This window comes from Protopterus annectens, chromosome 6.part0 (genome assembly GCF_019279795.1).
Source record: "Protopterus annectens isolate FY-2018-M chromosome 6.part0, PAN1.0, whole genome shotgun sequence".
Classification (NCBI taxonomy): Eukaryota; Metazoa; Chordata; order Ceratodontiformes; family Protopteridae; genus Protopterus; species Protopterus annectens.
The window spans coordinates 335,661,555-335,672,874 of NC_056737.1; the positions used below are offsets into that span (position 1 = coordinate 335,661,555).

The 11,320-nt window shown below is 41.4% G+C and overlaps 1 protein-coding gene across 1 annotated transcript in view; it reads left to right on the forward strand.

Moving 5' to 3' along the window:
* Positions 1–4,033, forward strand: part of LOC122804304 (E2F associated phosphoprotein) — a 600,524-nt gene extending 596,491 nt beyond the window's left edge. Inside the window, exon 6 of the mRNA XM_044074094.1 lies at positions 3,597–4,033. Coding sequence (XP_043930029.1) covers positions 3,597–3,879 — 283 coding nt within the window. The 3' untranslated portion in view covers positions 3,880–4,033. The remainder of the gene's footprint in view (positions 1–3,596) is intronic.
* Positions 4,034–11,320: the final 7,287 nt, after the last annotated feature.

Genomic DNA, 11,320 nt, shown 5'->3' on the forward strand with positions numbered 1-11,320 from the left:
GGTCCCACCACAGCTCCTAGGGTGTTCACAAATGCATGACAGTAGTTGCAGCATACCTCAGACTGCAGAGATTCCACGTGTTTTCTTATCTGGATGATTGCCTCCTAGTCGCACCATCCAGGCATCTGCTGATTCAGGCCAGGAATTTTCCCTTGCAACTGGCCCCAACCTTAGGGATCACTATAAACTTTCAGAAGTCAAAATTGCAACCTGTGCAAATAATCGATTTTATAGGAGCCTGCTTGGATACAAACAAAATCCTGTCCTATCTTCCTCCAGACAGGATTCTGTCTCTCTAGGGACACATATCAGGCAAATGCTAGTGGTCCCAGATCCTCCAGCAAATCTTCTCCTCAGGGCTTTGGGTTCTGTGGCTGCAAGAGTAACTTTACTACTGACATTTCGCTTACATATGAGAGTCCTGCAGTGGACATTCAGTCCAATGGTCCCTTCTGTATCATACCTTCAGTCATCCTGTAAGACTGTCTCAAGTGTGCAGAAATTCTGTTTTGTGGTGGCTTCACTGTCCAGATGCGTCTCAGGGCAGACCTTTCTTTCTTCCTACCCCATCACCATGGATGCCTCCCAGTTGGGATGGGGGGGTGGGGGGGGGGGAGTCATGACCTGGTACAGACAGTTCAAGGCACGTAGACTCCCCAGGAGACCAATCTGCATATCAGCACCCTAGAGATGAGGGCAATGCTTTTAGCATTGCAAGTCCTTCACTCGCTTCCTCTAGGGACAGTTGCAGTTCAGACCGACAACATGTCTGTTGTGTGGTACCTCAACAAACAAGGTGGAACCAAATCCTATCCCCTTTGTCGAGAAGCAATGAGTGCGTGGCAGTGGGCTGTCTCTATCAACCGCTTTCTAGTTGCAATGCACATTCCGGGGAGTATAATATATTGGCGGACAGGCTCAGCAGGCTACTGTCGATGCCTCACGAGTGGTCCCTGAATCAGTCAGTGGCAAACAGGATTTTCCTCAGGTGGGGTCAACCATGCTGTGACCTTTTTGCCTCCTCCTCCTCCAACAACAAGTGCAGCAGGTACTTTGCCCTGATCCCCTTCACAGGGGCAGTTATCAAGAGATGCTCTAGTCCATGCTTGGCCTCCAGGCCTACTTTATGTATTTTCCCCCTCTTCCTCTGATTCCCAAATTTCTTTGGAAGGTGTGCAGGTTGAAGAGCAAAGTGATCCTTATTGCCCCATTTTGGCCTCAACACGTTTGGTTCACCTTTCTGTGGTCTCATCTGATTTGCCCTCCATGGGCACTGGAACCATGTACAGACCTTCTGTCTTACCCCCAGGGCAACTTCATCCAGATCTTCACAGCTTGAAACTAACCACATGGTTTCTCCAATTCCAATGATGACTAGACAGGTCCAGGCTTTCTTCTCCAGTCCAAAAGATTATCATTTCCTCCCATAAGTGTTCTGCCAGGAACATTTATACAAGTAAGTGGAAAAGGTTTTCCATTTGAACCCAACAGCATCATATTGATCCGCTTATGGCTCCTATTTCAGCAGTCTTGGACTTCCTAGCTGGTCTTTTTCATTCAAGAGCCAGCTTCTCTACTGTTAAAGTTCAGTTGACAGCCATTTCTAATTTTTACATTGGGGAAAATGCTGCATCTTTAGCTTCTTCTAGACTTTGCAAAGCTTTCCTCAAGGGTACATTCCTTCTTCAACCTCCTATCAAAGATCCTGCTCCTCCATGGGATCTTAATTTGGTTCTTCAAGCTCTGACCTTACCTCCTTTTGAACCTGTTGCTAAGGCAGAGTTGAAATTTTTGTCCTGGAAAACAGGCTTGTTGGTAGCAATTACTTCAGCCAAGAGGGTTTCGGAGCTTCAAGTGTTCTCTTCCAAACCTCTATCTTATTTTCCATAAAGTCAGCATTACTTTATGTATTAATCATTCTTTCTTACAGAAGATTGCATCAGTATGTACCATCAATCAATTCATTAACCTCCCTGTGTTTTTTCTGAATAAGGGTGAGTGTATGTTGCACCTCTTAGATGTTCATAGACAATTGCACTTCTACCTGGATAGGACAAAATTTTTCAGAAATTCTGATCAATTGTTTGTGGTTTTCTCAGATTCCAAAAAAAGAGAAAGCTGTTGTCAAAGCTACTGTTGGTCGATGTTTAATGGATTGTGTTTCTCATGTTTACTCGTTGAGCAATGTTCATTTACCTAGACCAGTCAGAGCCTATTCCATGAGAGCCATAGCCACATCTCAGGCCTTTTGGTCCAGAGTTTCCTTAGAGGTTATTTGTGCAGCTGCTTCATGGGCTAGTTCTCACACCTTTATTTTACATTACAAACTTGATATCATCTCCAGGAATAGGTCTGCGTTTTGCTCTGCAGTACTTCGGACTATTCTTCCATGAGGCCGCCCAGGTCTATGTATCTGGGGACTCTGTCCCCACAGGTTTGATTTAAGACTGAACAGACAACATCAAATAAAGAAGCTGTGTACTCACTATAATATTCCATCTGTGTTGTCTCCTTCAGTCTTCATCGACCTTCCCTCCCTCCCTCCTTCCCCATTCCTTGTATCTGAAGGACCGGATGAGTAACACTGGAAACCTTTGCTCCTGTTTTAAGCTTCTGAGCATTATTTTAAGCTCTATTGTTTTTTAAGCATGCATTTGTCTTCTGGAAAAATTGGCAGCAAATCTGAGGTATCTGAGAGGAGCAAGGCAGTATGGGTAGGGTTGGAGGAGCTCTAGTTTGGAGTCCTTGGCTTGCTGACGGTCAAGTCAGTTCCAAGGTCAAAACCAAGAACCACAGGTTTGATGAAGACTGAAGCAGACAACACAGATGGAGCGTTATGGTGAGTGCATAACTTCTGTTTTTGTGAACAAGTTTCTCATTTTTATTGTTGACATGTTTAAATCATTTACAAGAAGCCAGAGAATGAATGCTGCAAGTGAATGTAAGGTGTTTGGACAGGTTTAGATGTTAAGGGTAGAGGTGTAAAGTATTCATTGCTTGGGACTTTATTTTAGGAGTGGCTTGAGGAAGTTATGAAAATGTGACCTTGACAGTGTAAAGGTAATGAGGCAGGAGATGGTTGGGGAATTGGTGGGAGGAAAGTGAAGAGGGACACAACTCTTCTTTGGACAGGAGCCAGTCAGCTAGTGCATGCTCAGAGCTGATCGTTGAGTAGAAATCCTCGTTCTAGTCTGTGAAATGGCTAATGAAAGTAATGGGGGGAGGGGCGAATAAAATGGATGAAGTACACAAACGTGACCAATAAGTGTAAAATCAGTTATTGTTCGCAAAATTTATACAATCTTTAGGTTATACTGTACTGTGCATGAGGTAAGAGTGGACTGGGACTGCAACTTCTGTCTACAATGGTATCCTAGTAGATTAAAATTATACCCTAAAGGTTTAGTTGCCTTGTTAGTTGTCCTTGCATTTATATCTGAAATAGCAGCAAAAATGCATAAATGAGGATGCAGTACTGCTAGGAAGAAGGGTTTTAAAGGGTGGATTAAGGTTTTCTGAGCTTTTTTGCTTGACATTTTTGTTACATATTCCAGTTTTGACATTCCATTGATTTCTATCTTAATTTATCTTGACAGGCACGAACAGTACAAGACGCAGTACAGAGCTATGTTTGTGATGAACTGTACCATTAATAATGAAGAGGTTTTGAAATACAAATGTCATATTAACAAAATGAGGACAAAGCAACACAAAAAAATGAAGGTTAATAATGAGGAAACCACAAACAACACATCACAAGAAGCAGAGGAAATGGAAGTGTATCATCCAGTGAAGTGCTCTGAATGTTCCACTGAAGTGGCTGTGTTGGATAAGGATGAAGTGTATCATTTCTTTAATGTCCTAGCAAGTCATTGTTAAAACCCTTTATAAGTGGTTTTATGTTTGTAAATAGGGGGTGAAATCCAAGTGCTCTGATTCAGCAAACGCATAATGGGACTGACTAAATGCCACAGTGTAGTCAGTAGCATCCATTTCAGGGCAGAGTTTTCAATAAATGTGTTTTATGAACTGAGATTGGTTGCATTTATTTTCTGATGGAGAAATTGACACTAATTATTTAATTGTGGATAGTATATTATAATATACTTACTGTGCTTACCACTGCGTGAAGTGGAGGCATAGTTCAAGTGCGTATATAGTGCCTGCTTGTACTGTTGTGTCTCTCTAAGATGTTCATTGCATGATTCACTGTTGCAGCCATAATCTTAGAGAACTGTGTCTGGCTAAACTTTCTGAGATGAGCACCCTCCTTCATTCGGTATGATGTCATCCTTTCCTTGGATGTCCCTGTTCAGGTGATGTATGCCCAGCCATCTTTAACTTACCAAGATTGTCACATGCACTGCACACCATTTAGATAGAGTGTTTGTTAGTCTGAAGAGCCAGGCCACAACTCAAGAGTGAGCAGCTAAGTACCCTATTGTGAACTGCTCTTCTTAATAATGTATTCAGTAACTTCTGCTAAATTCTTTTGATTAGAAATTGTAGATACCTTTGCAGCATCTTCTCTTCATCAAGAAATGGTGGATATGCTGTCTACTCCCAAGAGGAGCAAGTGTGCCTGTAAAAGATAAATTTCATTTAAATCTGAATACTGTCAGTGTGTACATTGCTTAGGATTGGAGCACATCAGTGCCTGCAATATTTGTAAGTCTGTCATGGTGAACATTAGTCAGTCAGAATTCCCTCCAAATTTAAGGAAAAGCAAATGTAGATGACAGAGGACATTAGAAATCCTAGATCTGCAGATATCAGTACTACAAAGATGCTAAACCAGCCCCCGGACCTGATGTCTATTACAACTGAGACTTCTGCTGAAGCACTTGCAGAAGTCACCATGCAATTGGTTAACAGCGTGTCTTAGAAGACTGAACTGTCCATTTACTTGCCTGGAGAGAGTATTAGGATGCCTGCTTCTTAACACCACTTAATTATCAAGTGCAGGGTTGGTTTACCCGTACACATTGTCGAAGAGAGCATCCGTGTGATTAGAAAACTGGAATCCAAGGACAGTCCTCTCTTGGGTTCCCAAGACCCACTGGCTACCCTCTAATTTAAGACCACTCTGAGACCCAAATCTCTGCTAGGCCTAAGCTGCCACTAACCCCCAAGCTACCGTCATCAGAATAGGCTAAACTGACACAATGATTTCTGCAGAGTCTGCAGTCTGATCAAGAAAAGCTCTTATTCTTGACTTAGGCCTTCCAAAAGAAGGGAGACATCAGCAAGGGAGACAGACTCCTCTGATTCTGAGGATGAGGGAGAGGTTCCAGATTATAGAGCCTTGGATATGACACCATGAGGACACCCCCGTCCTCTGATTCTTCACCAGTTAGAGTTGCTGTCTCTTGTATGAGAGACCATTTGCAGTGGCAAGCACATAAGGCCTCAGTCCTTCAGAAAAGGACCATGGAATTTCCGAGGTTTGATCCTACAAAACTTATAGCTATTTCTTCAGACCAGAAAGCCCTCCTGGATGCTTGTGAAGTTGCTAGTTTGGAGCCAGACTTCTAAACTCTTTGCTCCTAAAAGGCCTGAACAGGCTCCTCACAAATTCTTATATAAAAACCCTGTCGCAAATCCAGACATGTTCATAGAAGGTGCTAAAGGAACTGGGTTAATTTCAGGATGCAGCACGCTCCTAAATCATAAGGAAAATAGATTGTTTGATAAATATTGCAAAAAGGTGTATGCCTGAGCACATTGGGTCTCTGAATTGCCAAACACACATTCTTGAATACAAGAATGTCTTCAAACAACTGTTAGAAAGTTGTGGGAGAGTGCCAAACAAATCTGGTGTAGTTGCCTTGCTCCACCAGGTTCAGACTTCACTGCAGTTCAGAAGGCATGCTGTAAGATATGGGTATGATGCTGTGGGTGTGTCATCCTAGGCTGTGGACACAGTGCTTGACCAGGGATGTAAAGGTGCAGCTGCCAGTGCTTGTGTGAATAGAGAGCTGCTGTGCAGACCTCAGGCATAAAGGGTATTTAAGAAGTTGGAAGACAGGAGGAAAATCAAGGAATGTAGATACACTCTCTTCCCCCCTACCAAAATACAACATGAATTTGCCCCTCTTAATAGGGCCATTTTTCCAGAAGCAAGGGAAAGGAAACAAGTCAAAGTTAGAAAGGCCTACCAAAAGAGAAGTTGACAGCAAGAAGGTAGAGGGAGATGGGGAGCAGCTGTGAGTACAATTCCCCCCCAGCCCTGACTTTTTTGCTCCCTAACCCAGCCAGTCAGGATCAAGGATAGGAAGTTGGTTAGCCACTTGCTGTCAGCAGTGGTGTGCCATAACCACAGAAAAGTGGGTTGTAAATATTATATCCATGGAGTACAACTTCATTTCCTTTCAAAACCTCAAAGGTTGGAGTACCAAACGTCCCAAATGATCAAATGCATCTGGCATAACCTGTCCTAAAAGGGTCTATATTTGAACACCGAACATTTGAAATGTTGGGTGTTCTAATATCGACCCATTTTCACTGAACGCTGAAAATATCGAAGTAACAGGAAACCAAATTCTTTCCTAGGGAAAGAATTCGGTTGTCCGTTTCTCTTGCTTCGGTATTTTCAGCCCTCTGGTGGCAGGTTACGGGTCGGGTTCAGGTAAGTGTGTGCGATTGTGTGGACATGTGGGTTAGGGTGAGTTAGGGTTAGGGTGCAGGTCAGGAAAAGTGTGCGATTGTGTGGACATGTGGGTTAGGGCGGGTTAGGTGAGTTAGGGTTAGGGCGCAGGTGAGGTGACTGTGCAATAGTGACTGACCTTAGGGTTAGGGTTTGGGTTAAGGTAAGTGGATAGTTAGTGGTGTTTGTATAGTTTAGTGTAGGGTTAGGTGTTTTAGAGTGTAGGTGTATGTGTGTGGATTGCTGTTTGTTTGGTGCGCTTATGTTGTGTGTATGTGTTTTGGAATAGCAGATTTTTTTTCCCTAGGAAAAAATTTGCTGTTCTGAATGTTCGATGTTTTTTTTTTTTCGATTGCTAGGGTTCGATATTAGAACACCCAACATTTTGCATGTTCGTTGTTCTAATATAGACTCTACTGAAAGTGATATAAACCCCAAGGGACCATAAGTCATGAAGCAAAGTTTTTTTTTATTTCAAGCTTTTTTCCCTAACCATTAGAGGAGGGAGGAAGGAAGAAAGAAATGCCCCAGGAGATCCATTTTAGACCTGCCAAAACTAAACACATTTGTGATAGTCTCAAAATCCATAATGTTAACTCTGCAGACATTGCTTTCCATGCTGTATCTCCATGTATTCTTGGTAAACATAGATGTCAAAAATGCCTCTGTACATATTCTGTCATTCAAAGGACACAGACAGTATCAAAGGCTTGAGGCAAGTAGAAATTACTTTCAGTTTACATCCTTGCCATTTGTTTTAACTACTGCACTCAGTGTATTCACCAAATGCCTGGCCCCAGTGATAACCTGCTGCAGAGTAAAGAGCACCCACATTTATCTTTAGCTGGATGGCAGTGTCATCCAGGACTGTCCTTAGGAGAGATGCTGAGTGCCCTAAACTACATCTTACAATATGTTTATACAGACTAGTGTTCACCTTCAGCCCCTCAAAAGTCAAATGTGTGCCCTAGCCAGAAGATGGTATCCTCTAGACACAGGCATTGTCAGAGTCTTTCTGCCACTGGAGAAAGTGGAATTCCTGTCTGTATTTTTTTAGAATATGGCAACCAAGGTTCAGTGGACTGCCAACCAGTTTCCTAGCATATTAGGTCACATGGCCTCAACCATCCTCATGAGACAGATTTCACATGGGTAAGTTTCAGTGATCCCTAAGGAGTTTGCAGGACCAGCAATACACGCCTCTGTGGAAACAGTGATTCCACTGTTTTTATGTGTCAAGAAGGAATTCACCCACTGAACCAACTAGAGTGACAGAACCAAGAATATACCCTGCCACCAGACACTCACTGTGGATGCCTCACATCAAGCCTGGGGAGTCCACTGTTTGCACCACACAGTACAGGGAGCCTAGATCCCAAATGGAAAACTGTATAAATGTAAAGGAAATGCTAGCAGTCCAGCATTTGGTGGAAGGCTTTAAAGCAGTATCACAATGATGTTGTACATAAGCAAGCAAAGCAGGGTATATTCTTACCACTTATGCAGGGTGGCCATGCAAACCTTAGAGCACACTCTGAAATTCATTCCTTTTAGAAAAACTCAGTAGCTGGCCAACTAAATAGGATCTCGGTAGGTACACACAAATGGATGCTGAACAGGGGAAACTTTCTAGACCTAGTGAACAGGTGAAGTGTTCCACAGATGGGCTTTTTTACTTCTCTGAGAAGCACACAGTTAACAGATTCTGCTCCAGAGCATCTCTCAAGAAACCTTGGACAGTGGGTCCCTGGTTTTCATTTATTATGATTTTTTTTTTATTTGTTGTGGAGCACTGATATCATTGGAGCTATTTCAGTCTGTGCCTAGGGTAAACATTAAAGGATGCATGATATATACAGAGTGAATGACAAAAGGCAGTATATGCATGTATTATACATAAAGTAAATCTCATATCTGGCTTGAGGGCATAAAAACAATAAATAAATTGTGTACAAAGTGACTGATACAGAGTGGAAATAAGAGTTGGCATGCTGTGAAAGAATCACAATCAGAAATATATCAGAATTGCAAGTCCCTATATAGAGAGAGTTACATGACTAGAGAAATAACACTTGAATTTTCCTAAGAGTTTTGAAATGCGACTTCCTGTAAACTGGACAGTTTTCTATTGACACATGTTATTTCCCTTTTCCATGCTCCTCAGGGCAGTTCTGAAGGTAATGGAGGAGAGGCTAGAAATTATTTTTGTAGCCCCTTTCTGACCAAGACAGCACTTGTTCTCACACCTAATTAAAGTGGCATGAGTGAGAGCTTTCTGCTGCTTCAGCATGTAAACCTGGTCCCTCATCCTTGCCAACTTTGTCCACCTTAACTCGAACGGATTGGAAGCTATGGTCTTGCTTCCCTTTGGGTACCTGTATTCCATAGGCATTCTACATGTGATGAGGAAGGCTATAAACCAAGTACCTAGATAAATAGAAGAGATTTGATTTTTCCCTCTAGTGCCAAAGAAGGGACCTGCATCCCAAACAGGTAGATATACCTACAGTCCCTCAATATCTCTCTGAGCTGTTTTCCACAGACTTAACATACATCAGTAAAAGTGCACCTTTCAGCTACCTCAACCTGCCTGTCCTTAGAACTCAAATTTCTGAAGGGCAACCTTCTACTCAGATCCCCGGCAGACTCTGACTTCAGTCAGGGACTTGAGTTGTATATTACTCAACCCTCGTTGGGCCAGTCATTGTCCCCTGTGGCCATCTTTTATCCTTCCATAACTCAGTATGTCTCAACATTTCTTCAACTCTGTCCCAACCACCTATCCATACTTCTTCTATACACTCTCCACACATTGCATCCAACCTGTTTAATATTGCTCATCACCTTTATTCCAAGTATAGACTGATTAACTGCATTACAACTGAAACCAAAACAAAATTGAGTGCAAGAATCCTCTCCAGTATGCAAAAACAGTATGCATAATTCCCCAGTGTATTAAATTCCTTCTTGGAGGAGATATACTCCCTAATCCTGACTCCATCTATCACAATGAATGTGAAGATAATTCTCTCCCACACTCTTCTCTAACCTAACAACACCCAACTCCCAACCCTGGTGATCTAATTTTTTCTGCAATAAATGTTAGAAGAATAAGAAATAAAACTGATGAACTACATGCCTGGATTACCCAACATAAGATTGACGTTCTCACTGTAACTGAAACTTAGCTTAAACCCAGCATAAACTGCTCCAAAGTTCTACCTCCTGGCTATAATATACATAACAACCATGTAAAGAGGAAAATTGGTGGAATTGCTTTAATATTTCCAAATACCTACCGTATTTCCCCTCACAGTAAACCAATACTAAAATTCATTTCAGCATAAAAAAAATAAAAAAGGGGGGGGGAAAAAGCAGTTCAGCAGAGCTGTTTATTGCTTTCCTGAAAATAAACAATTATAAACAAATATGTATTACTGTCCCTTACATCCCTCCTGGTGACAATACAGCTATACTAGAAGATATCCTGCATTGGATATCCATAATATTTCCACAAGAAAAACTACTAGGTGATGTGAATGTCAGTTGGTTGGATATAAGCTCTAACTCCTCTACATCTAGCATGAACTTATATGATTAATAACCACACACATTATAGTAAGACATCAAATTCCCTATTAGACTGGATCTTAGTATCAGACCCTAATAAAATACACCACCACAGGTACAATGTCAGACTGTCTTAGTGATCATCTCCCAATGTATATGACCAGACATCACACACATCCATTTAAACAGCATATTTATAAAACAACATGCAACCTTTTCAAGTTCAACCCAGAAATGTTCTTTGCTACCCTATCATCTATTAATGGGAACTTCTAAAAATCCACCCCTTAGACAATGCTGTAAATGAATTCAGTACTACTTTTCTAAATATTCTAAATAGAATTGCACCTCCTAGAAGGAATAAACTAAAAAAATAGTGCAATTTGGCTATCCAAAAAGAGTATAATGCTAATGCAGGATAGAGAAGAAGCATGGAAAGAATGGCAAAAATATAAACCCCTTCAATATCTTGAAAACTTTAGAATGCTTCACAATTGTACTAAAAAGTAAATAAATGAAGACAAAAAAATTATACTATACTATACTAAACATAACCCTAACAAATTTTGGAAATCCCTTAAAGAAATCTTACATCCCGGCAAAACATTCAACCCAAACCTCTCTCCTGGTAACTCACCACTTGAAACTGCAATACAGTTCAAATCTTTTTATAGATAGTATAACATCTCTAACCAATGATTCCTCAACATCTAATCCCAACCATGCCCAACAGCCACATCTCACCGCATCCACTTTCACCTTCAGATTTGTGCCCACATCCTAATTAAAACTACTCTTAAACTTAAGCCATGCTTTTCTTCAGCTGATGACCTTCCAAGTGAGTACCGAAAAATTGCAGCCAATAGCATTGCCTAATCCTGTCTCAAACCTTATAAATAGGTAAGTCCAGGAATCTGACATTCCCTTCTCTCTCTAGAAAATAACACATTATCCTTCTACACAAAGGAGGAAATTCAACAGTCATTAATAACTTTAGACCTGTAATAATCTTATCACCCTATTCAAAATACTTGTATTCAAAAGCAATCACCAAACTATCTCTTGCAGGAAGAACTCCTATCCCATACACAACATGGCTTCCAT